Consider the following 27,022-nt stretch of genomic DNA (forward strand, 5'->3'; position numbering starts at 1 on the left):
TTTATAAGTTCCTCACTTCTGTCCTTGTCAACAACATTTCCTCCAACAGAAAGGCCGACAATTAGCTTCTTTCCGTTATTTCAGGTTAGTTCAGATACAGGACGGCCATCACTCCTGGCACTCGACAAAGTTTCAGTACCAAACTTATTTTAAATTCAGTTACCTTAATTTCAACAATACCATTGCAATGTTTACACAGATAAGTTAGATCACTGTTCACTTATATCCATCTCACTAAGTACACCAAGTCCACAAATAAATCAGGAGGTGGAGGGAATGTTCCCCGCCTTCACCACTGAAATCTGAGGCAAAGGTTTTCATTCCAGTAATGAACTTATGTTAATAACATAAGGTAACTGTAAAATTGTAACTGTTTAACAAAGTATAAAATTATGAATAATGGCATGTGTACGTTAAAAAATTTATTGAAACCAGTATTTATCTTAAAATCTGCATCTAGCTATGTATAACCAGAAGCTTTCTTTAAACACACACCCTAGGTGGCTGTGAAAAGAGGGATTTCCAGCTAGCTTTTAGACTGTGCTAGAGTCTACACACTCTAAAACGAGTGCACCAAAATGCACTGGTCCTAGATTCTGAAGTACGTAAGTTAGACATTTTTTGTTTGGAGTCTATGTGAAGCATAGAACCAGGGCTGTTCATTAAGTTTGCGATGGCCGTCGTAGCTTCTCTGTGAATAGAGATGCCGCCATTACCATGTATTTACATGTGAGTGAAGAAAGAGTGAGGAGGAGGCCTGTGATCAGGGAGCCAACGGTCTCTCTTGCTGTATCAACAAGCGGCTGGAGGTTGTGACTTCACCTTGTCGTCACGTGACCAGAGGAGCCTTACGGGTTGGTGTAGGCATCTTGGTGATGCTGCGCTCTCCTCTGATTGGTGGATTCATAGACAGAGGGGACGAGCGTGCCCCACACCTGCCTCGCCCAAGGAAGTCATTTGCCCTTGTTGCTAAGTTTGTGAGACATATGTTCTCATAGTTCGGCCAAACTGCGAGAAACACTGTCTAAGCGACATTAAGAAACTCATTTCATCATCATTCCTTCAACGCGGATCCTTCGAGCAGAATCCGAAATCGCGGTGATAGTAATTACGAACGTAAAGAGTGAAACGAGGAAATTTGAGTATGTTACCACGTGATCCTAGTAGGAGCAACAGGACTGCATTGTTTAAGCATCCGAGTGAGGCAGCTAAAGTGCTCGCCTTACTGTGTCACCTGCTGCGCGCCGGAGGTGGCAGACTCGTCATTCACCTGATCAGTACCTCGTGTTCCACTAGGTCACACTCCCAGTGGTCCCCCATAACCACGTATGGAGGAAGTTTGGGTGATCTGCAGTCATCTGCTGATATCAGTGACAGTATGAATGTGGTTGTGTAAATGAGAAGATCGGTCAAAGTGAGAACTCATATTTCTGTATTTTGGTGCTGATGTCTCTCCAATGGCGTTAAGTCAGGTACCGGCTGTTGTTGTCCTAAGCACCTGATTAGGTGAAGGAAGCGAAGCTGTGGGAGACGCACCTGTAAGGAACGACCACACAATATTGGAGGGAATTGTTGTGATCAAGTCGTTAATATGTGTACGTAATACACCTGGGAACACAATCTGAGTATGTATACTAACTAATTGTGTGTTAATTTGTTCAGTTCAATATATACCGTTCTGTGAATAGACTGTCCAATGCATGTATTATCTCATTGCAGGAGAAACCAGAAATTCCAGTCAAGGTAACGGGTGATCGGTAGTGGTACCCTGTATATGTAACTACTTTGTGATTTATTAATTACTGTGTTATTATTTAATACCCGTGTGATTATTAATTATTATTGTGTGGTATTGTGATTTTGGGCAGTGTTAGTGATTAGCACTGAGGGATGTAACCTGTGTTAGTGTGTCTTGCTTGTCTGTGCGACAAGGACTTGGTGTAATTTTTAATTGTTAAAGATTACAGTCCCTTGGTACTGTAATGGCGCGTGTACGTTAATGTGTCAATGTTCAGGGAGATGTTAATTATGGGGTAATTAACATCACCAAGGGAATTCACAAAGTTTTGATGAGAGAGCTGTCGAGAGTAACAACATTGGGTTAACATAATTCGCTCTGAATTAATTATCTGTCCGTTCGACGCTAATTAATTACTCAAGTTAATTAGAGGTATTTAACATCAGCTGTTGTGAGTGACAGCACTGAGTTAACGTAATTTGTTATGAATTAATTATCTGTCGGGTTGACAGTAATTAATTACCCAAGTTAATTAAGGGTAATTAATGTCATCAAAGTGAATTCATGTAGATTGATGAGAAGGCTGTTGTGAGGAACAGTGTTGAGTTAACGTAATTTGTTCTGGATTATTTATCTGACCGTTGGTCAGTAATTTATCACTCAAGTTAATTAGGGGTAATTAACACAATCAAAGTGAATTTACATTGTTTTGATTGACGTGTTGTTGGGAGTAACAACGCTGTGTTAACGTTATTCGTTCTTGATTAATTATCTGTTTCTTTTAACAGTAGTTAATGTAATTACTCACTGATAACATGATGGTCCAGGTGACTAAGTAATTATGGTTAGCGAATTGTTGTTTTGATTTGTTCGGTTGTCTGGGAAGACAAGATTGTGATTAACGTACATGCCTGGTTGATAATTGTCTGGTTGACCGGTTGGCAGTCAATTAACATAATTAATCACTGAGGTCAATTAGTGTAATTGATTACATTTGTTTTGATTATCGTCTTTGGAGACAAGTTTAATGTAACTGAGCGGGGTTACCAGAGAGTGTCTCATGGATCCACGTTGTTGTGTTTATATTGGTTTAAAACCATTTTACTTGAATTGCAATTTGAGTCCAAGGTGAGCATCCATATTGTTCAGTCAGTTCAGATATCAGCCTGAAGCGGTATAGGAGAGGTCTTCTTGCTATACTCGGCTGTTTATTAGCTGTGTTTAATATGTCACTGAAGGACATTAACGTAACCTCAAGATTCTTGTGTTTGTATTAGACTTAGTTCTTAATGAATAAATTGTTATTGTTGAGAAGAAAAGTGTCTTTATGTTAATACATCCCAATATTATTGACGTACGCATTCTACAACATATTGAACTGTTCTTGTGATCTCTAATGAAGGCCTGCTTCTGGATTCGTACCTGATTCATAGCCGCACACATCAAATTAAATTTGGTTTGAAAACTCGTGAGCTTCCCTTGCTATTGCACTTAGCATTTGAGAAGCTCAACGACCTAGAGGATTAGGATTCTATTGTTTGTGAACACTGGCAGTTGCTCCAGTCGTTTATTTCAGTTTTTAGAGTATAAGCTGCTCTGGCATTTAACGTGCTGGTTTGTGCAGTCCTTTCTGAGTTCAAATATAACAAAAAAATCTCACAGTGGCTCAAATGATATGGTGAAGCTTAAATTCCCTTATACCCTTTGTAATGGAGAAGCTTCATGTCATAAGACAACGGGCACGATCACACAGCCATGCCAAGGGCTCCTCAAAACACGAGTATCACCAGTTGATACATTATGTAGCACATACCTGTAGCCACCTTGTGGGGGACACCAGTCACGGTGTGTGCAGCTGAGTACATGCGCAGCTGTTTAGTCACCTAGTTGTACTCACTTAACTGTGCTTGTAGTGGCTGAACTCTGGCTCTTTGATCCTGCCTCTCAACTGTCTATCAACTGGTGTACAGGTTCCTGAGCCTATTGGGCTCTATCATATCTACACTTGAAACTGTGTATTGAGTCAGCCTCCACCAAATCATTTCCTAATGCATTCCATTTGTCAATTACTCTGACACTAAAAAAGTTCCTTCTAATATCTCTGTGGCTCATTTGGTCACTCAGTTTCCACCTGTGTCCCCTTGTGCGTGTGCCCCTTGTGTTAAATAGCCTGTCTTTGTCTACCTATCAATTCCCTTGAGGATCTTGAATATGGTGATCATGTCTCTCCTAACCCTTCTGTCTTCCAGCAAAGTGAGGTTTAATTCCCGTAGTTTCTCCTCGTAGCTCATACCTCTCAGCTCGGGTACTAGTCTGGTGGCAAACCTTTGAACCTTTTCCAGTTTATTCGTACCATTGATTAGATATGGACTCCATGCTGGGGCTGCATACTCCAGGATTGGCCTGACATATGTGGCATACAAAGTTCTGAATGATTCCTTACAAAAGTTTCTAAATGCCGTTCTTCTGTTGGCCAGCCCGGCATATGCCGCTGATGTTATCCTCTTGATATGGGCTGCAGGGTACAGGTCTGGCATGCTATCAACCCCCAAGTCTTTTTCTTTCCCTGACTCTTGAAAAATTTCATCTCCCAGATGATACCTTGTATCTGGCCTCCGGCTCCCTACACCTATCTTCATTTCATTACTTTTGCTTGGGATAAACTCTAACAACCATTTCTTCGACCATTCCTTCAGCTTGTCTAGGTCTTCTTGAAGCCTCAAGCAGTCCTCCTCTGTCTTAATCCTTCTCATAATTTTGGCATCGTCAGTAAACATTGAGAGAAATGAGTCTAATCCCTTCGGGAGATCATTTACATATATCAGAAACAGGATAGGACCGAGTGAAGAGCCCTGTGGGACTCCACTGGTGACTACACGCCAATCTGAGGTCTCACCCCTCACCTAACTCTCTGCTTCCTATTGCTTAGGTACTCCCTTATCCACTGAAGCACCTTTCCAGCTACTCCTGCCTGTTTCTCCAGCTTATGTACCAGCCTCTTATGCGGTACTGTGTTAAAGGCTTTCCGACAACCCAAGAAAATGCAGTCCGCCCAGCCTTCTCTTTCTTTCTTAATCTTTGTCACCTGGTCATAGAATTCTATTAAGCCATTCAGGCAAGATTTACCCTCCCTGAACCCATGTTGGCGATTTGTCACGAAATCCCTTCTCTCCAGATGTGTTACTAGGTTTCTTTCTCACGATGTTCTCCATCACCTTGCATGGTATACAAGTCAAGGACACTATCCTGTAGTTCAGGTCTCTTGCCTGTCGCCCATTTTGTATATTGGGACCACATTCGCCATCTTCCATATTTCTGGTAAGTCACACGTCTCCAATGACCTACTATGCACTATGGAGAGTGGCAAGCAAAGTGCCTCTGCACACTCTTTCAGTACCCATGGCGAAATCCCATCTGGACCAGCAGCCTTTCTAACATCTAGATCCAGCAAGTGTCTCTTGACCTCATGTCTCGTAAATTCGAACCCTTCCAAGGCCGCCTGGATTACTTCCCCCTCTCCTAGCGCAGTGACCTCACCTTGTTCTATTGTGAAGACCTCCTGGAACCTCTTGTTAAGTTCTTCACACACCTCTTTGTCTTTCTCTGTATACCTGTCCTCGCCTGATCTAAGTTTCATTACTTGTTCCTTCACGGTTGTTTTCCTCCTGATGAGACTGTGGAGTAGCTTTGGTTCGGTCTTGTGTACATGGGCACTGGTGTGCGCAGCTGTGTACATGGGCACTGGTGTGCGCAGCTGTGTACATGGACACTGGTGTGCGCAGCTGTGTACATAGACACTGGTGTGCGCAGCTGTGTTCATGGGCACTGGTGTTCGCAGCTATGTACATGGACACTGGTGTTCGCAGCTGTGTACATGGACACTGGTGTTCGCAGCTGTGTACATGGACACTGGTGTGTGCAACTGTACTCACCTACTTATGCTTGCGGGGGTTGAGCTTTGGCTCTTTGGTCCAGACTCTCAACTGTCAATCAACTGGTGTACAGATTCCAGAGCCCACTGGGCTCTATCATATTTACATTTAAAGCTGTGTATGGAATCCGCCTCCACCACATCTCTGCCTAATGCATTCCACCTGTTAACTACTCTGACACTGAAAAAGTTCTTTCTAACGTCTCTGTAGCTCATTTGGGTACTCAGTTTCCACCTGTGTCCCCTTGTTCGCGTACCGCCAGTGTTGAATAGTTTATCCTTGTCTACCCTGTTAATTCTCCTGAGGATTTTGTCGGTAGTGATCATGTCTCTCCTTACTCTTCTGTCTTCCAGTGTCGTAAGGTGCATTTCCCGCAGCCTTTCCTCGTAACTAATGCATCTTAGTTCTCGGACTAGTCTAGTGGCATACCTCTGAACTTTTTCCAGCTTCGTCTTGTGCTTGATAAGGTACGGGCGCCATACTGGGGCCGCATACTCCAGGGTTGGTCTTACATATGTGGTGTACAAGATTCTGAACGATTCCTTACACCGGTTCCTGAAGGCTGTTCTGATGTTAGCCAGCCTCGCATATGCCGCAGACGTAAATCTTTGTATGTGGGCTTCAGAAGACAGGCTCAGTGTGATATCAATTCCTAGATCATTCTTTCTTTCCGTTTCATTAGGTACTTCATTTCCTATTCTGTATCTTGTGTCTGGCCTCCTGTTTCCACCGCCTAGTTTCATTACTTTGCATTTACTCGGGTTAAAATTTAGCAGCCATTTGTTGGACCATTCATTCGGTCTGTCTACGTCGTCCTGTAGCCTCCTACTGTCATCCTCTGTTTCAATCCTCCTCATAATTTTTGTATCATCAGCAAACATTGAAAGAAACGATTCTCTACCCTCTAGGAGATCATTTACATATATCAGAAACAGTACAGGTCCAAGGACTGACCCCTGCGGGACTCCACTTGTGACGTCACGCCAATCCGAGACCTCACCCCTCACAGTGACTCGTTGTCTTCTGTTACGTAGGTACTCCCTTATCCAACGGTGTACCTTCTCTTTCACTCCAGCCTGCATCTCCAGCTTTTTTCACTAGCCTCTTGTGTGGTACTGTATCAAAAGGTTTTAGACAATCAAAATATATGCAGTCTGCCCACCCCTCTCTTTCTTGCCTGATTTTTGTTGTCTGGTCGTAGAATTCAATTAGCCCTGTGAGGCAGGACTTGCAATCCCTGAACCCATGTTGATGCTGTGTAACAAAGTTCTTTCGCTCCAGATGTTCCACTAGTTTTCTTCACACTATCTTCTCCATCAGCTTGCATGGTATGCAGGTTAGGGACACTGGCCTGTAGTTCAGTGCCTCCAGTCTATCCCCTTTCTTGTATATTGGAAATACATTAGCTGCCTTCCAAATTTCTGGCAGTTTCCCTGTTGCCAGTAATTTGTTATACCCTATGGAGAGTGGCAGGCACAGTGCTTCTGCTCCTTCCCTTAATACCCAAGGGGAGATTCCATCTGGGCCTATAGCCTTTGTCTCATCCAACTCTAGTAAACACTTCTTTACTTCCCCACTGGTAATTTCAATCTCTTCTAGTGTTTCCTGGTTAACTATTTCCTCTCCTATCGCAGGAATTTCTCCTTGCTCCAAGGTGAAGACCTCCTGGAATTTCTTATTCAGTTCCTCACACACTTCCTTGTCGTTTGTAGTGAGTCCTTCTGCCCCTATCCTTATATTCATTACCTGTTCCTTGACTGTTGTTTTTCTCCTGATGTGGCTGTGCAGCAATTTAGGTTGAGTCTTTGCCTTGGTTGCGATGTCATTTTCGTATTGTCTTTCTGCTTCTCTTCTCATCCTGACATATTGATTCCTGGCACTCTCGTATCTTTCTCTGCTCTCAAGTGTCCTGTTATTCCTATAGTTTCTCCATGCCCTTTTACTTTGCTGCTTAGCTAGCCTACATCTCTGATTAAACCATGGGTTTCTCATCTTCATTTCATTGTTTTCCTTTTGGACTTTGACAAATTTGTTTGCTGCTTCCTTGCACTTGTGCTTGATGAAGTCCATCACATCTGCCATCTTTCCCCTGAGCTCTGTTTCCCATGTTATATCTGTTAGGAATTTTCTTAACTCCTCATAGTTTCCCTTTCGGAATGCCAGTTTTTTGTTTTCAGTACCCCTCCTCGAGTTCAATAACCCTTCCTCAACCAGATACTCAAATGTCAGTACACTGTGGTCGCTCATTTCTACTGGAGCCCTCATAGCCGATTTCCCTTATGTTGGAGACGTTCAGAGTGAAGACTAGGTCGAATCTCGCTGGTTCATGGTTTCCTCTCATCCTAGTGGGTTACCTGACATGTTGGCTTAGAAAGTTTCTTGTCGCCACCTCCAATAGTTTGGCTCTCCATGTATCCTCTCCTCCATATGGTTCCTTGTTCCCCTAGTCTATCCTTCCGTGATTGAAGTCTCTCATGATGAGCAGATGGGATCTATTTCAATAGGCAGCAGAGGCTGCCTTCTCAATTATAGTGTTAACTGCCATGTTGTTATTGTCATACTCTTGCCTTGCTCTTCTGTCATTTGGTGGAGGGTTATATATCACTGCTACTACTACTTTTGGTCCTCCCAATGTCATGGTGCCTGTCATGTAGTCTCTGAATCCCTCGCAGGCCGGGATAACCATCTACTTGAAGCTCCATTCCTTTCTCATTAGTAGCGCCACTCCACCGCTGTATACATGGGCAATGGTGTGCGCAGCTGTGTACATGAACATTGGTGTGCGCAGCTGTGTACATGGACACTTGTGTGCGCAGCTGTGAACATGGACACTGGTGTGCGCAGCGGACAGTGGTGTGTGCAGCTGTGTACAAGGACACTGGTGTTTGCAGCTGTGTAAATGGACACTGGTGTGCGCTGCTGCGTACATGGGCACTGGTGAGCGCAGCTGTGTACCTGGACACTGGTGTGCGCAGCTGTGTACATGGACACTGGTGTGCACAGCTGTGTACATGGACACTGGTGTGCACAGCTGTGTACATGGACACTGGTGTGCACAGCTGTGTACATGGACACTGGTGTGCGCAGCTGTGTACCTGGACACTGGTGTGCACAGCTGTGTACATGGACACTGGTGTGCACAGCTGTGTACATGGACACTGGTGTGCACAGCTGTGTACATGGACACTGGTGTGCACAGCTGTGTACATGGACACTGGTGTGCACAGCTGTGTACAAGGACACTGGTGTGCGCAGTTGTGTACCTGGACACAGGTGTGCACAGCTGTGTACATGGACACTGGTGTGCGCAGCTGTGTATATGGACACTGGTGAGCGCAGCTGTGTACCTGGACACTGGTGTGCGCAGCTGTGTACAAGGACACTGGTGTGCACAGCTGTGTATAAGGACACTGGTGTGCGCAGCTGTGTACAAGGACACTGGTGTGCGCAGCTGTGTACAAGGACACTGGTGTGCGCAGCTGTGTACAAGGACACTGGTGTGCGCAGCTGTGTATAAGGACACTGGTGTGCGCAGCTGTGTACATGGACACTGGTGTGCGCAGCTGTGTACAAGGACACTGGTGTACACAGCTGTGTACATGGACACTGGTGTGCGCAGCTGTGTACAAGGACACTGGTGTACACAGCTGTGTACATGGACACTGGTGTGCGCAGCTGTGTACAAGGACACTGGTGTACACAGCTGTGTACATGGACACTGGTGTGCACAGCTGTGTACATGGACACTGGTGTGCACAGCTGTGTACATGGACACTGGTGTGCGCAGCTGTGTACAAGGACACTGGTGTACACAGCTGTGTACATGGACACTGGTGTGCGCAGCTGTGTACAAGGACACTGGTGTACACAGCTGTGTACATGGACACTGGTGTGCGCAGCTGTGTACAAGGACACTGGTGTACACAGCTGTGTACATGGACACTGGTGTGCACAGCTGTGTACATTGACACTGGTGTGCACAGCTGTGTACATTGACACTGGTTACCTTATCTTGAGGTTACCTTGAGGTGCTTCCGGGGCTTAGCGTCCCCGCGGCCCGGTCGTCGACCAGGCCTCCTGGTTGCCGGACTGATCAACCAGGCTGTTGGACGCGGCTGCTCGCAGCCTGACGAATGAGTCACAGCCTGGTTGATCAGGTATCCTTTGGAGGTGCTTATCCAGTTCTCTCTTGAACACTGTGAGGGGTCGGCCAGTTATGCCCCATATGTGTAGTGGAAGCGTGTTGAACAGTCTCGGGCCTCTGATGTTGATAGTTCTCTCTTGAACACTGTGAGGGGTCGGCCAGTTATGCCCCTTATGTGTAGTGGAAGCGTGTTGAACAGTCTCGGGCCTCTGATGTTGATAGAGTTCTCTCTCAGAGTACCTGTTGCACCTTTGTTTTTCAACGGGGGTATTCTGTACATCCTGCCATGTCTTCTGGTCTCATGTGATGTTATTTCTGTGTGCAGGTTTGGGACCAGCCCCTCTAATATTTTCCACGTAAATTATTATGTACCTCTCCCGCCTGCGCTCAAGGGAGTACAGTTTTAGGCTCTTTAGTCGGTCCCAATAGTTTAGATGTTTTACTGAGTGGATTCTAGCAGTAAAGGATCTCTGCACGCTCTCCAGGTCAGCAATTTCTCCAGCTTTGAAAGGTGCTGTCATTGTGCAGCAGTAATCCACTCTAGAGAGCACAAGCGTTTTGAAAAGTATCATCATCGGTATAGCATCTCTGGTGTGAAAAGTTCTTGTTATCCAACCTGTCATTTTTCTTGCAGTTGTGACGGCTACTTTATTGTGTTCTTTAAAGGTAAGGTCTTCCGACATGAGTACACCCAGATCCTTTACATTGCCTTTTCGTTCTATGTCATGATTTGCCTGAGTTTTGTACTTGGTTTCCGTTTTTATATTTTCATTTTTTCCATAGCGCATGAGCTGGAACTTATCTTCGTTAAACACAATATTATTTTCTGTAGCCCTTAGAAAGACCTGATCTACACCTGACTGGAGGTTCGCCGTGTCCTCTATGTTGCCTACTCTCATGAAGATCCTAGTGTCATCTGCAAAGGATGATGCAGTGCTATAGGTTGTGTTCTTGTCTATGTCCGATATGAGGATGAGAAAAAGTACTGGAGCAAGCACAGTACCCTGGGGTACTGAGCTCTTCACGGTTGATGGGCTGGATTTTATTTTGTTGACTATTACACATTGGGTTCTGTTGGTCAGGAAATTGTAGATCCATCTGCCTATTTTTGCGGTAATTCCTTTTGAACGCATTTTATGTGCTATAACACCATGGTCACATTTATCAAAAGCTTTTGCGAAATCTGTGCAAATTACACCAGCGTTTTGTTTGTCTTCCATAGCATCTAATGCCATATCATAGTGGTCCAGCAACTGCGACAGGCAAGAGCGCCCTGTTCTGAAACCATGTTGTCCGGGGTTATGGAGATGCTGTGATTCCATGTATTTTGTGATCTTACTTCTTAGCACTCTCTCAAAAATTTTTATGATGTGCGATGTTAGTGCTATCGGTCTGTAATTTTTTGCCTCTGCCTTATTTCCTCCTTTATGAAGTGGTGCTATCTCTGCTGTTTTTAGTATATCAGGAATAACGCCAGTATCTAGGCTTTGTCTCCACAGAATGTGGAGGGCCTGCGATAGTGTTTTTTTACAGTTCTTTATGAATATGGAGTTCCAAGAATCCGGGCCTGGTGCAGTGCATAGGCATACTGTTTATGGCTTCTTCTTGGTGAGCGCAGCTGTGTACAAGGACACTGGTGTGCGCAGCGGACACCGGTTTGTGCAGCAGAAACTGGTGTGCGCAGCGGACACTGGGGTGCACAGCTGTGTACAAGGACACTGGTGTGCACACCAGTGTCCTTGTGTGCGCAGCAGACACTGGTGTGCGCAGCTGTGTACATGCAAACTGGTGTGCACAGCTGTGTACAATGACACTGGTGTGCGCAGCTGTGCACATGGACACTGGTGTGCGCAGCGGACACTGGTGTGTGCAGCTGTGTACACGGACACTGGTGTGCGCAGGTGTGTACATGGACACTGGTGTGCGCAGCGGATACTGGTGTGCGCAGCGGACACTGGTGTGCGCAGCGGACACTGGTGTGCGCAGCTGTGTACATGGACACTGGTGTGCGCAGCTGTGTATAAGGACACTGGTGTGCGCAGCTGTGTACATGGACACTGGTGTGCGCAGCTGTGTATAAGGACACTGGTGTGCGCAGCTGTGTTGTTGTTGTTGTTGTTGTTGTTGAGTTAGGGGCGACGACGAGCGTGTGATCGGATGCGCCCCGGCGTACCCGTGAAGGGTGAATCGCAAAGCCAGGAAAGGCGAAATGCTAAGCCAAAACGCGAAACGAGTGACGCCAAGCACTAGAAACTAATATGCCACACGGCAAAGCTACGCACAAAGGGAGAGGCAGAAGCACATAATAGAACAGGGCAAACAAACAGCCAGAAGGGCACACAGCATGTCAGAGCAAATACACAAGAAATCGGAGCACATACTTGTCCGGGAACTTGGCCCGCGGGAATCTTACATTGAACGCCTCCCAGAGCACCCATTGCCAAGGGTCTCGTCCATCCACCGGGGACGCCATAACATCCGGAACCGGGGCAACAAACGCCCGCAAACTGGGGACCCAGATGGTAGAACTCATGAGGCGAAAAGTCGCCACTCGCCCCCACTGGAAGGGAACTTGCCCCCCACGAAAGCACTCCAGTCCGTCAGACAGCAGTAACTCGGCAATCTTCGACCAGTGACCCGATGGCATCACAGACGCCGGCAACACGTCCCCCAGGGCCCCAACGCGCACCCGCACCACAGGGGTACTCGCGGCCCCGGGCACACCACCAGACGACAGCAGGGAACCCGGACGGCGCGCATCCTTCCGTAACGTCACCACCAGGCCACACCCAGCACCAGAGTCCACACCATCCCTGGCAGCGGAAGCTACCACCCCCCACTGTGGAGAGTCCCCCGGCGGAGAAAGAACCGAAGTCACGTCCGAGACACAGGCACCAGCACCGACAGGCACATGGACCTCCGCCACCACGAACCGCGGAGACATCGACGCATCCGTATCCACACTGTCAACACCCGAAGCCCCACAGTCACTGAAGGTACCAGCGTCGGCCCAGGAAGAAGACGAACGCCGGGAACGTTTGGGCACCGGCCGGATATCGTCAGAGCCGGTAAGTGACCCAGAAACACGGGTACCACGAGCCGAAGGAACCGACGCCAGGACGGCAGCAGCCTCAACCACAGGGGGAACCGGGGCACACACAGCAGGAGGCTCCGCAGCCACCCCAGCACCAAGCACATCTGGGACCCGAGTCACGGACACAGGGCCAGGCGCAGCATCAGAAGACGAGGGAGAAGACAGCGACGTCACACAGGGAGCTCCAGGAAGGCCCACGGGAGCAGCTGGGACAGCGACAGGATCAGGCAGACCAACCGACGGTACCTCAAGAACCGGAGGAGGGACAGCAACAACCGGAGGAACGGCAGGCGCCGCCGGGGAAGCTGCAGCAGCGAACGGGACGCTCACCTCCTCAACCCCGGAGTCCTCCTCCAGAGGGAGCGGCGGGAAATCCTCCTCACGGAACAAGTTCACAGGAGCGACCGGATCAGCAGTACACCCGGCAGCCTGATGCCGCAACAAGCCACACCGGAAGCAAGTACGAGGTTGCCGGGCATAAAACACACGCACGTAGTACCCCAACAGCCGGACAGAGCACGGTATGTCCGACCTCAGTCGCATCCCGAGGGTCCGTATGTTGGTCTTCACACCCGAATACGCGCCAGACGACAGGGAGTTCATCTGCACACTGACGACGGAGCCGTACCTCTGGAAGAACCGCCGGAGGAGAGTCTCAGGAAACTCCATGGGGGCGCCATGAACACTGACATACGTCACAGCACCACTACGGTCTGAAATGGTCACAGACCCGGTGCCGTCCTGTAACTGCAAAGTACGTCCCTCGGACCTCCGTAAGAAAGCACGGTACACCGCCTCACCCACAAACTTGATAACAACACAGTGAGCAGTTACCAGCTCAATGCCATATACGTCCCCAACCGGGACACGAAGCATGTCACTCAACACCACGTCCACCAGCGGGTAACCAGCACAGCAAGTAAACTCCAATCCGATGGAGTTTAACCGCACGACAGCGGGAATAGGGCCGCCCATCGCAAAACACGCCACGTCTCCACCACCAGGAACAGCAGGGAGGGTAAACACCCCCACACCCCCTGCCGGCGAAAACGGCAACGACTACAAACTGCCGGAGCGGACAAGCGACACGTCCTCCGTGCGCAGCTGTGTACATGGACACTGGTGTGCGCAGCTGTGTACATAGGCATTTGTCTGTGGGACACTGCAGTAGGAAGACATTATGTATAAAGTTTAGGAAGTTTATGTATAAAGATTTGGGAAGGAAAATAATCTAGAAAGAAATCAGACATTAAAATATTTGCACAATTTATTACCTTTTAATCTGTTTTATTCAGGAACAATATTATATATCGTGTTTGTTTTGTACCACCTACAATTTAAAATCATATTTCAATTGTATTTCATTAGGCAAGACTCTACGATTATTATCTTTATTTGAGAAGGTGCCAAGTGCATATATTTTGGGAATGTAGATATTCAATAATGAAATGATAGCTTCAAATGAACCAGTATAATATGGAATTCAAACTGTCTAAAATTCGTATTTGTGCTAAGTAATTCATTTTCATATATATTTTGCCATATCTGTCAATGAAAACATTATAAAAAAATCACGGGATAATATATTTAATACCATTGTCTTGTAAAGTTTTGTTACTTAGGTTATATCACTTTGTGAGGTGATATGATTCTCAAATTCTTAGAGTTGCAAGGCTTTTTGACAATCCAAAAATATGCAGTCTGCCCACCCCTCTCTTTCTTGCCTGATTTTTGTTGCATGGTCGTAGAATTCAATTAGCCCTGTGAGGCAGGATTTGCCATCCCTGAACCCAAGGAGCCGGTCGGCCGAGCGGACAGCACGCTGGATTTGTGATCCTGTGGTCCTGGGTTCGATCCCAGGCGCCGGCGAGAAACAATGGGCAGAGTTTTTTTCACCCTATGCCCCTGTTACCTAGCAGCAAATAGGTACCTGGGTGTTAGTCAGTTGTCACGGGCTGCTTCCTGGGGGTCGAGGCCTGGTCGAGGACCGGGCCGCGGGGACACTAAAGCCCCGAAATCATCTCAAGATAATCTCAAGATAACCCATGTTGATGCTGTGTAACAAAGTACTTTCGCTTCAGATGTTCCACTAGCTTTCTTCGCACAATCTTCTCCATCAGCTTGCATGGTATGCAGGTTAGGGACACTGGCCTGTAGTTCAGTGCCTCCTGTCTATCCCCCTTTCTTGTACATTAGCTGCCTTCGAAATTTCTGGCAGTTCCCCCTGTTCCTGTGATTTGTTATACACTATGGAGAGTGGCAGGCACAGTGCTTCTGCTCCTTCCCTTAATATCCAAGGGGAGATTCCATCTGGGCCTATAGCCTTTGTCTCATCCAACTCTAGTAAACACGTCTTTACTTCCCCACTGGTAATCTCAAACTCTTCTAGTGGTTCCTGGTTAACTATTCCCTCTCCTATCTCAGGAATTTCTCCTTGCTCTAAGGTGAAGACCTCCTGGAATTTCTTATTCAGTTCCTCACACACTTCCTTGTCTTTTGTAGTGAATCAGTCTGCCCCTATCCTTATATTCATTACCTGTTCCTTTACTGTTGTTTTTCTCCTGATGTGGCTGTGCAGCGATTTAGGTTGAGTCTTTGTCTTGCTTGCGATGTCATTTTCGTATTGACTTTCTGCCTCTCTTCTCACCCTGACATATTGATTCTTGGCACTCTGCTATCTTTTTCTGCTCCTAAGTGTCCTGTTATTCCTATAGTTTCTCCATGCCATTTTACTTTGCTACTTAGCTAGCTTACGTCTCTGATTAAACCATGGGTTTCTCATCTTCATTTCATTGTTTTCCTTTTGGACTGGAACAAATTTTTTGCTGCTTCCTAGCACTTGTGTGTGATGAAGTTCATCATAGACACTGGTGTGCACAGCTGTGTACAAGGACACTGGTGTGCGCAGCTGTGTACATGCACACTGGTGTGCGCAGCTGTGTACACGGACACTGGTGTGCGCAGCTGTGTACATGGACACTGGTGTGCACAGCTGTGTACCTGGACACTGGTGTGCGCAGCTGTGTACATGGACACTGGTGTGCGCAGCTGTGTACATGGACACTGGTGAGCGCAGCTGTGTACCTGGACACTGGTGTGCGCAGCTGTGTACAAGGACACTGGTGTGCGCAGCTGTGTACCTGGACACTGGTGTGCGCAGCTGTGTACATGGACACTGGTGTGCGCAGCTGTGTACCTGGACACTGGTGTGCGCAGCTGTGTACATGGACACTGGTGTGCGCAGCTGTGTACATGGACACTGGTGTGCGCAGCTGTATACCTGGACACTGGTGTGCGCAGCTGTGTACATGGACACTGGTGTGCGCAGCTGTGTACATGGACACTGGTGTGCGCAGATGTGTACATGGACACTGGTGTGCGCAGCTGTGTACATGGACACTGGTGTGCGCAGCTGTGTACATGGACACTGGTGAGCGCAGCTGTGTACCTGGACACTGGTGTGCGCAGCTGTGTACAAGGACACTGGTGTGCGCAGCTGTGTACCTGGTGTTATGATCTCAGCCTGCAGGAGAAACGAGTCTCCCTCCTTGAGAGTTATTCAGCAAGCCTGACCTGATTAGAAGGTCTAGTAAATATTGAGGTAATAACCCATATGTAAAATGGTTGCTTGGATATGTATAACAGTTTGAGATAATGGGCAATGAAGAAGAAAACAGATAAATGACTGGCGAGGAGATGTGGACGTTTTGCTGGAGGCGTGAGGCTCGCTTCCGGAGGACCTTGACCTCACTTGAGTGCCAGACATCGCAGGGGGAAGCCGCGCTCCGTTTGAGCTCCCGTCAGAAGGGAACCCCTAGTGATATATCTCTAAGAGAAGAGAAGTGTGCAGACGTGCCAGCTGTGGAATTGAGCTGAGAACGTTGTTCAAGTCTTGGACGGCGAGGAGAGTTTAATAAGCTGCTCAGAGGCATTTTCGTGGGCTGTGTGGAGCGCCCTGACCAGACGCCGTCAGAGGGAAAGCGCCCTCGATCAGTTAATCTGTGGTTTGTCTTTGGGGAAGAAGTTGCTGAGAACTTCGAAGCCAGCAGATGAAGTAGCTGATGAGACTCCAAGGTAGTGGAGCAGAGGACCTCAAGCTGTGAAGAGAAGCAGCAGTGACGAGGAGTGTCACGTGCTTCTGTAGAGGTGGTGTAGCAGCCAAGAGAGCTGAGGAGGAACCTAACAGAAGGGTGAAGCACCGTAGTTGCACAAGGAAACTTCATGATAGCAGCCTGGAGGAGCTGCAGAGGATCCTGGTAGTGAAGCCCGGAAGAACCTGAAGATATCAGGGTAGTGAACTTCCAGAGGTGGAAGGGGGAAGTTCTGGTGGATTACTTATAGGGAGTTGATAGTGTTTGGTTGTCAGTAGCGTGCAAGACGCAGTGAGAGGTGAGTGATTGTTGGTATTCTGATGTCAAGGAGTGTTTTACACTGAAGTTTAGAGTTACAGTCGTAGGCTGGATTACCTACAGACGTATGCGTTCTAGGACTGATAGAGTGATCGATTGATCATTGTTGTGTATCAATGAACATTTATACTGATATGTTATTGCATTCAAATGCTGATTTTCTTGGTACACATTTATAGATACATATATATATTCTCTTGCTGATGGTGCAACAGTGTATGTAGACTTGATCAACTTGAGGAGGTTGATAGTATCAGGTGGTGAACCAGGAGATAGGATACCACTTGATAAGCTGATGATAGAGTTCTGATGGTGTTAGAGTGCAACCTGATTGTAATATTATAGAGTATAGGATTCATTATTATTATATGTGTGTATGTGCTTTGTCCAGTAAATGTATCACAATTTGCTGGTGTTTGCCCTTGTCCTAGTGAGGCTTCCCAGGAGGTAGTAAAGAAGGAGAGAGAAAGAGAGAAAGAACCAAGAACCACTGCTGTGGACAGGGTAGGAGGTAATACTAATAAGCCAAAAGGGGATCGAGGAGATCATATTACCTGAGGAGAGAGTGGGGAGTCACTGCGGCTCGAGTGGGTGTGTGCACGTGACAACGAGGCTAAGTGTTGGAGCCGCATCCCCTAAACGTGTGACGTTGAGCCCCTCTCCAAGAGCCAGAAGCGCCAAGGGTGATCTCCTAGTATAAGCACTCTACCGAGATGTGTGGGTTGAGTTGTCCATAGAGAAGAATCAACGACAACACCAACCAACCCACAGTCTATAATAAATTGGGGGTCTGTCCGGGAGAGTGAACTGACACACCCACACCCTGTCCAAGAGTGGATTTGTACACCCTTGCTGAAATAGATAAACTGTGTGACCGCAGGTGTATATTGTCTCTCTTGGGAAGACTCACAGGACAGGATGACAGCAGTCCTGAATTTTAGAGGTTCGGAGAAAGACCTTGCGAGAGCCCAGAAGTACATTGATACAGGAGATGATGAAATCTTGCAAAATTGTACACAGGAACAACTTTGGTTGATCGGTAAAATGTATGGTGTTAGGTTGAAGTCAAACAGGGCGTCTAGTAAATGAAAGGAAATCAAGGCAATAACGCAGATAGACAGAGTAAGCATGTTCTGCAAAACTCATGACGAGAAGATTCTAGACATGTGCACTAGGAGGCAGATAAGGATGTTGGAAGACCATTTCGGCCTAAAGGGTGGGCAAGATAAGATAGAGGATGGACGCGAGGCGCTACGGACTTGGTTAAGGGAACAAAAAGCAGAAGAAGAGAAGGAAGCGAAACGCCAATGTGAACAAGAGGAAACACAGTGCCAGCAAGGAGGAGCTGAAGCCCTGCCTCAGAATGAAGAACCCGATAGGTTGGAAGAAATTTCAGAGGAAACGGATGATGCGCCAAGTGACGAAGGAATTAATGTAAACTCAAGTAGCAGCAGGGAAAGCAGCCTTGAGAGGCGCGAGATGGAACCAAAGTTGGAACCAGGAGACAATGAGGTACAGCTGCAACGTGAAGAGAGGCAGGCTCGGCTTGAGCAAGAGAAAGCCAAAGCCGAGCAGGAGCGAGCTAAAGCTGAGCAAGAGAAAGCTAAAGCCGAACAGGAAAAAGCTAAAGCCGAACAGGAAAAAGCTAAAGCTGAACAGGAAAAGCTTAAAGTCGGACAAGAGAGAGCCAAGGCCGAACAAGAAACGGCCAAGGCTGAACTGACTATGATAAAGATGGAGGCCGCTAAAGCAGAACAAGAGAGAATTAAGACAGCACGAAGAGAGAACAGAGTGAGAAGCGAGGCGAGATGCAGCAATGGCAGATCCAGTGGAGTCTGGGGAGGAAGAAATTATGAAAGACCCAGAGGAGTCTGGGGTGAGAAAAATTTTGATAAATGGGCAGATAAAAGTAAGTACCCTAAAACTCAAAAGAGTAGGTCGCGCACTTCATCTGAAAGTGAAGATGGAGGAGCTAAACGAGAAACTAATCGTTATCCAGGGAATCAAGAGTCCAGTAAAGCTCCACAGAGTACGAGTAGTACGTCTGGCCCGAGGAACTCCAATACGAGTGGGCAGAGTCAGAGCTACTCTGGTACATATAGAAGAGATTTTTCCCAGGTGAGGTGTTACAATTGTAACGGATTGGGTCACGTGATGCGAGATTGTAGACAGGGCAAGAGAGTTGTGACCCTGGCCATGTATGACCCCCGAAGTAGATATGCTAATGTGTTCCAAGACAAACCACAGAAGGTGAACTTAGTGAACGAGAGGTATAGGCCGTTCATGAGCAAAGGTTGGATCAGTATAGGAGGCCAACCTGAAGTAGAAGTTGGTATCTTAAGAGATACCGGAGCTAATCAGAGCTTGATTGCGAGAAGCCTGATTGGAAATGATCGACGGTTAGCTGGCAGGAGTAAGATGAAGGTATATGGGTTGTTGTCTGAAAGTGACATGCCCATTTGTACTGTCCAGCTAAGGTCAAAATATGTGTCAGCAGAGGTGATGTTGGGAGTGTGCCCCGACATACCTATTCCAGGAGTCCAAGTGATCCTGGGGAATGACTTGTGCGGGACAAAGGTGTTGCCAAGAGTCATAGCGGAGACTGTGCCAGAGGAGTGCCCAGAAGGCCACGGCATGGGTGGGACACCTGAGAGTATGAACCTGACTGACATCCGAGGGGATGAGTCAGGAGACCGCCAAGCCATTGAGTACCCTGTCTCGGTAGTGACGAAGACAGAGGTGGCCGACAAGGAAGACGCTGGAGAAGATGATACAGTGTCGATTCAACCGGTGGAAGATATCGATGTAGATATAGCATGGCTGTTTGATGAAAGTCCAGCCCAGAAAAATGAAGTCTCGGTGAGGTCAAAAGTGAAGACGGCCCAGCCGAAGAAGACTCATGTGAAGAGAGCGGACCTGAGTAGAGCCCAGACTGCTGAAATTAAGGGTCGGAAGGTGAACGCAACTGTGCTGAGTAGGAATGAGGAAAGATGTGGACAGACTGAAGACGAGAGTAGAGCATCAAGTGGTCCACGAGCACAGAGGCATATGGATAATGGAGTTAAGTTGCGGGAGATGTCAAGAGTTGACATGTTTCACAGAAAACGTGGAGGAGAGATGGTGAAGAGTAATAGCCGAGAAAATGAAAGGAGAAGAGACAGTATGTGTGGAGAGATGCTTACGAGCACTTTGGGAGAGGCAAAGCGACATGTACGGTCGAGTGCTGTTGAGTATAGTACAGTGCTCGGAGAAACTTTTAGGGAACGAAGAAGAGTTGAAGGAGAAGAAATGGAGTTGTATAGAGGTGAAAAGTGTGGGAAGAGGAAGATGATACAAGCATGGAGGAATAGAAGAAAGCCGAGGACTCGATGGAAGTCAAACAGGACGATGTCTTGGATAAATGAGGAGACGAAATGGAGGATCGTCGGTGAAGACGAGGAAGTGAAGTATGATGACAGGAGACGAAAGTATAATGGCAGTAGATGGAAGTGTGAAGACGACAGAGGAGGTACAGACAGTAGATGTCTGACTCTGGACGTGAAGAGAAGAAGACGAGGAAACGGAGGGTGGAGACAGTAAGTAGAGTGGACCGATGGAGTGCAGGCGTCCAAGGAGGACAGCCTAGCTTTGAGGTGTCAAAGAGGTCAAATCATTTGTGAGAAGATCATGTTTCTGGCACGTGGTGTGCCAGATGTTGCAAGGTGCAACGAATTAATTGTAGACTCCTAAGAGAGTATATGGGGTGAAGAACGAGACAGTGTGGTGGCGGATGTATTATCCCGAGCTTTGCCACTGGAATAACTCTCAAAAATAAGGGGAGGGGAGTGTTATGATCTCAGCCTGCAGGAGAAACGAGTCTCCCTCCTTGAGAGTTATTCAGCAAGCCTGACCTGATTAGAAGGTCTAGTAAATATTGAGGTAATAACCCATATGTAAAATGGTTGCTTGGATATGTATAACAGTTTGAGATTATGGGCAATGAAGAAGAAAACAGATAAATGACTGGCGAGGAGATGTGGACGTTTTGCTGGAGGCGTGAGGCTCGCTTCCGGAGGACCTTGACCTCACTTGAGTGCCAGACATCACAGGGGGAAGCCGCGCTCCGTTTGAGCTCCCGTCAGAAGGGAACACCTAGTGATATATCTCTAAGAGAAGAGAAGTGTGCAGACGTGCCAGCTGTGGAATTGAGCTGAGAACGTTGTTCAAGTCTTGGACGGCGAGGAGAGTTTAATAAGCTGCTCAGAGGCATTTTCGTGGGCTGTGTGGAGCGCCCTGACCAGACGCCGTCAGAGGGAAAGCGCCCTCGATCAGTTAATCTGTGGTTTGTCTTTGGGGAAGAAGTTGCTGAGAACTTCGAAGCCAGCAGATGAAGTAGCTGATGAGACTCCAAGGTAGTGGAGCAGAGGACCTCGAGCTGTGAAGAGAAGCAGCAGTGAAGAGGAGTGTCATGTGCTTCTGTAGAGGTGGTGTAGCAGCCAAGAGAGCTGTGGATGAACCTAACAGAAGGGTGAAGCACCGTAGTTGCACAAGGAAACTTCATGATAGCAGCCTGGAGGAGCTGCAGAGGATCCTGGTAGTGAAGCCCGGAAGAACCTGAAGATATCAGGGTAGTGAACTTCCAGAGGTAGAAGGGGGAAGTTCTGGTGGATTACTTATAGGGAGTTGATAGTGTTTGGTTGTCAGTAGCGTGCAAGACGCAGTGAGAGGTGAGTGATTGTTGGTATTCTGATGTCAAGGAGTGTTTTACACTGAAGTTTAGTTACAGTCGTAGGCTGGATTACCTACAGACGTATGCGTTCTAGGACTGATAGAGTGATCGATTGATCATTGTTGTGTATCAATGAACATTTATACTGATATGTTATTGCATTCAAATGCTGATTTTCTTGGTACACATTTATAGATACATATATATATTCTCTTGCTGATGGTGCAACAGTGTATGTAGACTTGATCAACTTGAGGGGGTTGATAGTATCAGGTGGTGAACCAGGAGATAGGATACCACTTGATAAGCTGATGATAGAGTTCTGATGGTGTTGGAGTGCAACCTGATTGTAATATTATAGAGTATAGGATTCATTATTATTATATGTGTGTATGTATTGTGTATGTGCTTTGTCCAGTAAATGTATCACAATTTGCTGGTGTTTGCCCTTGTCCTAGTGAGGCTTCCCAGGAGGTAGTAAAGAAGGAGAGAGAAAGAGAGAAAGAACCAAGAACCACTGCTGTGGACAGGGTAGGAGGTAATACTAATAAGCCAAAAGGGGATCGAGGAGATCATATTACCTGAGGAGAGAGTGGGGAGTCACTGCGGCTCGAGTGGGTGTGTGCACGTGACAACGAGGCTAAGTGTTGGAGCCGCATCCCATAAACGTGTGACGTTGAGCCCCTCTCCAAGAGCCAGAAGCGCCAAGGGTGATCTCCTAGTATAAGCACTCTACCGAGTTGTGTGGGTTGGGTTGTCCATAGAGAAGAATCAACGACAACACCAACCAACCCACAGTCTATAATACTGGACACTGGTGTGCGCAGCTGTGTACATGGACACTGGTGTGTGCAGCTGTGTACATGGACATTGGTGTGCGCAGCTGTGTACATGGACACTGGTGTGCGCAGCTGTGTACAAGGACACTGGTGTGCGCAGCTGTGTACATGGACACTGGTGTGCGCAGCTGTGTACATGGAAACTGGTGTGCGCAGCTGTGTACATGGACACTGGTGTGCGCAGCTGTGTACATGGACACTGGTGTGCGCAGCTGTGTACATGGACACTGGTGTGCGCGGCTGTGTACATGGACACTGGTGTGCGCGGCTGTGTACATGGACACTGGTGTGCGCAGCTGTGTACATAGGCATTTGTCTGTGGGACACTGCAGTAGGAAGACATTATGTATAAAGTTTAGGCAACATGACGTCATTTAATGACGATTTGGGAAGGAAAATAATCTAGGAAGAAATCTGACATTAAAATATTTGCATAATTTATTATCTTTTAATCTGTTTTATTCAGGAACAATATTATATATCGTGTTTGTTTTGTACCACCTACAATTTAAAATCATATTTCAATTGTATTTCATTATGCAAGATTCTACGATTATTATCTTTATTTGAGAAGGTGCCAAGTGCATATATTTTGTGAATGTAGATATTCAATAATGAAATGATTGCTTCAAATGAACAAGTATAATATGGGATTCAAACTGTCTAAAAATCGTATTTGTGCTGAGTAATTCATTTTCATAGATATTTTGCCATATCTGTCAATGAAAACATTATAAAAAAAAAATCACGGGATAATATATTTAATACCATTGTCTTGTAAAGTTTTGTTACTTAGGTTAAATTAATCCGTGAGGTGATATGGTTCTCAAATTCTTAGAGTTGCAAGGGACATCTTGAAGATATAAACATTTTGATAATATGAATATTTTGGTATGGTATTATTTTAGACAAATAATATTTTCTTCTAAATAAATATATATTGTAATAAAGTGAACATCAGTCAATCTGGAAATCTCTGACATTTTTAAAGGAATTAGCCATCTTCCATTTATTTGCAGCGACAAAACCATGATACAAGAAGCTGACCATACAACACAGGCATGCAACGTCCAACTAAGAACCCGTGCTACACACTGCAGCATGTATATAATACTCGCATTACTTGGACTGTGAGTAACGTGACCCTGAATATTTTACGTAACACGTAGTATACATTGAAACACAACCCAGTGACACTTTTCTTGAGTGTCAGAACAGAGGAGCAGGATGCAAATAAATATTACCCACCTGGAAGGGAGGCACCTGGCCGGATGAGTCCCATAATGGAGGCAACGTCTGCTCCCAATACCTGTAGCCACCTGCTCCCAACACCTGTCGCCACCTGCTCCCAACACCTGTCGCCACCTGCTCCCAACACCTGTCGCCACCTGCTCCCAACACCTGTCGCCACCTGCTCCCAACACCTGTCGCCACCTGCCATGGACATCAAACATGTTACATGTCAGTGAGTTAACTTATATTTGGCCACATATATACTCACACTTACAATCGTGCTCTCTTACACACGAATGTGAGAAATAAATTATACAAAATTTGAACTAAAGTAATTGTTTTTAACTCATTATGAAAGGGGAGAGTTTGGGCAAAATACAAATTTTTTCATGAAGTCTCTCTAGCCAACAGAATTTTCAAATTAATCCCAATCAATGAAGAAATAGGTGTAAGCAATCCAGGAACACAGAGAACAAAGCCAATCACGTACTGATACCCATAATATGTTAAATAATATATAGATCAGAGGTGATTGATAAAATGAGAAAAAGTTGAAGATTGGGGAAAATGTACTACTAAAAATAAATCAAAGTAAGACAAAATTAGCAACAAAATACTGCATGTTACTTACAAAGGAAGCCATGATTAACAGATAAGACGTTATTATTCATTAAAGTCATTGTGTTTACAGTAATAGGATAAATATTCAGTTTACCTATTTAACCCAAGGAACAAAGTGCGGATAATGAACACCCGAGAGAAGGATGTGTTTATAAATCATAGGCTGTAAAATATGTATCTAATAATGAAGGCTAGATGAAAAAAATCACAAGAAAGATTGTACTGTAAAATAAGTGCAATATTTTAAATCCAAAAAATATTTGAACAATTTATATTTCTCCTGCAATATCCAATGAAAAGGATACTTAAAGTTCAGATACATGATGTGGTTCAGTAGAGATGATCGGCACCGAAGGAGTTGTTTTCGTTGATTCACAATCCAAGTAATCTTTTGAAAAAATCGATAAGCCAGGGAAGCCTTTTAGCACTATAGGAAAGCCATATAGCATTTCGATATAGTAATTCTTAATGCTATATCTTTGTTAAGGATTATTCAGAGTTTCAAGATACCAGAGCATGCGTAAAAAAGGCATAAGGCAAGTTATGTCAAAGGAGTAAAATTTACCGAGGATTTTTTAAGAGGGAACAATGCTCACAAAGGAAGAGTCGGTAAGTAAAAATAGACGATCATGAAATCAGAACATTTTATGAGAAACTGTACGATCATTATTGGAACAATTAAATTCATGCAGTTCCTGTTTGGAACAAAAGGAGAAAGACCTAATGAATAATTGACACTTGATAGTATGTAATTTGTTATTCGTAATAGCTAACTATTAGTACAACGTATACATATCGCGTCTTAAATTACAGGATAGAAATTCGAGTAAGAAACACGCATATGGGAGATGAGTCTGCGAGGTCACTGGAGGACACCAACATGGCTAGAAACCTCCCCAATCTGGACTGCTTTAAATATGCTGAATAAGGTACAACCCATGTTGGATCATGATCACTACAGAATGTGAAGGCTTTAAAAATCTCCAGTGCCGTGAAAGTACTGCACGAATCAGCTACAAGAACAAACGATTGCTGGCACACGAAAAGTATCTTAGTCAGAGCTTACAAAATCACAGAGATCGGCAGTAAGCTTCGGGTAGGTAATGCAAAAGTTTTTATCAGGAAAAAGTAATGGAGAAGCAAACGCCATCAGTATATTTCGGCCAGTTTAAACAAAAGAGAAGCACACGAATAGTGTGTAAATATTCAAGGCAAAGGCGATTGAAGACAATGGAATGTATATAAGCCATTGCAATACAATTGAAGATCTTATAGAACTGAACAAGTGGGACTCTCCACGAGGGTAAGAAGTCTGCAAGAGGGAAATCCTTACAGTATCAGACCATAAAGGAGAATGAGCAAAGCATTCAATGGTGGCAGATGTTAAAGTGTAGTACCAGCGTTAATTGGGGCTTTGCGGGGTCAGCATCAAGTATTGAAGGCACCACCGAGAGCAGCTGTCTTGTAACGACGGAATACGTTTCTTCATTTAAGACTGTGGTTAAAGAAAAGCGAATGCCCCACGAGCTGAAGCGTTGCCTGTATACTGCAAAGCGTCAAGCGAGAAAAAGGTCGAAGGCAAATGGAGGGGAGTTATCTACGCACCCCTCAAGCGGAATGCGATGTCATTATGTACGTTAATGGTCTTGGGGAATTAATTGTTTAGGTTTTGGACTTAGGACGACCAGTATGGGCAGGCGCCAACGATCAACCCCCAAAAATTTTGCGTTTCGTTTCATATAATAAAAGCTGCATTCCACAATCAAGGACTGTCGATGGATAACTTGCTTTCTATTAAAACTCACTGCCCACGTTTTCTTATTGAAGACCTTACCTCCGTGCCTGGTAACCTTGAACGTCACTTAATCCATCACATGCTCAAGCCGGCACAGAAGCCGAAAAAATCGCTACTGCAAAGGCAAATGGCGAGGTTCGGGACAACCAGTAACACTATATAACAGTGCTAGAAACACTTCTCTGCGGCATCCCTTCATATTAGCAATCAGTGGAAAATGAAGCAGTCCCAAGACATACAATAAATGTACGGACAGAGGGAAAGCTGTGAGGGAAGAGCAACAAGTAGCTTTGCAGGCAAAAAGAAAGCCATTCGGCTAACATATCTCCAGGAGGTAAACTATTCTTGCTCTATGTTAAAAAACAAAGACGCAACCAAATTAACTGCAGAAAGAACATTTCAAATGCAGTCTTTCAAATTCAGTAGAGGATATCACTCGTGTTGAATTCCATGTAAGAACCACATTAGGAGGAGAGACAACGATTATGTACAAACAGTCATGTAAGCTG

At 45.9% G+C, this 27,022-nt stretch overlaps 1 protein-coding gene across 5 annotated transcripts in view; it reads right to left on the reverse strand.

Annotated features, from left to right (window-relative positions):
- The window catches only part of LOC123771293 (serine protease svh-1), a 199,357-nt gene that overhangs the window by 127,697 nt on the left and 44,638 nt on the right, over nucleotides 1-27,022 (reverse strand). For 2 of the 5 annotated variants that reach the window (XM_069305112.1, XM_045763774.2), the window contains exon 2: nucleotides 24,113-24,252. In XM_069305112.1, the coding sequence (XP_069161213.1) occupies nucleotides 24,113-24,146 (34 nt within the window). In that variant the 5' untranslated portion in view covers nucleotides 24,147-24,252. Of the gene's footprint in view, nucleotides 1-24,112; nucleotides 24,299-27,022 lie in introns of all 5 variants that reach the window. The other 3 variants (XM_045763773.2, XM_045763776.2, XM_069305111.1) reach the window with 2 other exon arrangements.

This window comes from Procambarus clarkii, chromosome 54, assembly GCF_040958095.1.
Source record: "Procambarus clarkii isolate CNS0578487 chromosome 54, FALCON_Pclarkii_2.0, whole genome shotgun sequence".
Taxonomy (NCBI): domain Eukaryota; kingdom Metazoa; phylum Arthropoda; class Malacostraca; order Decapoda; family Cambaridae; genus Procambarus; species Procambarus clarkii.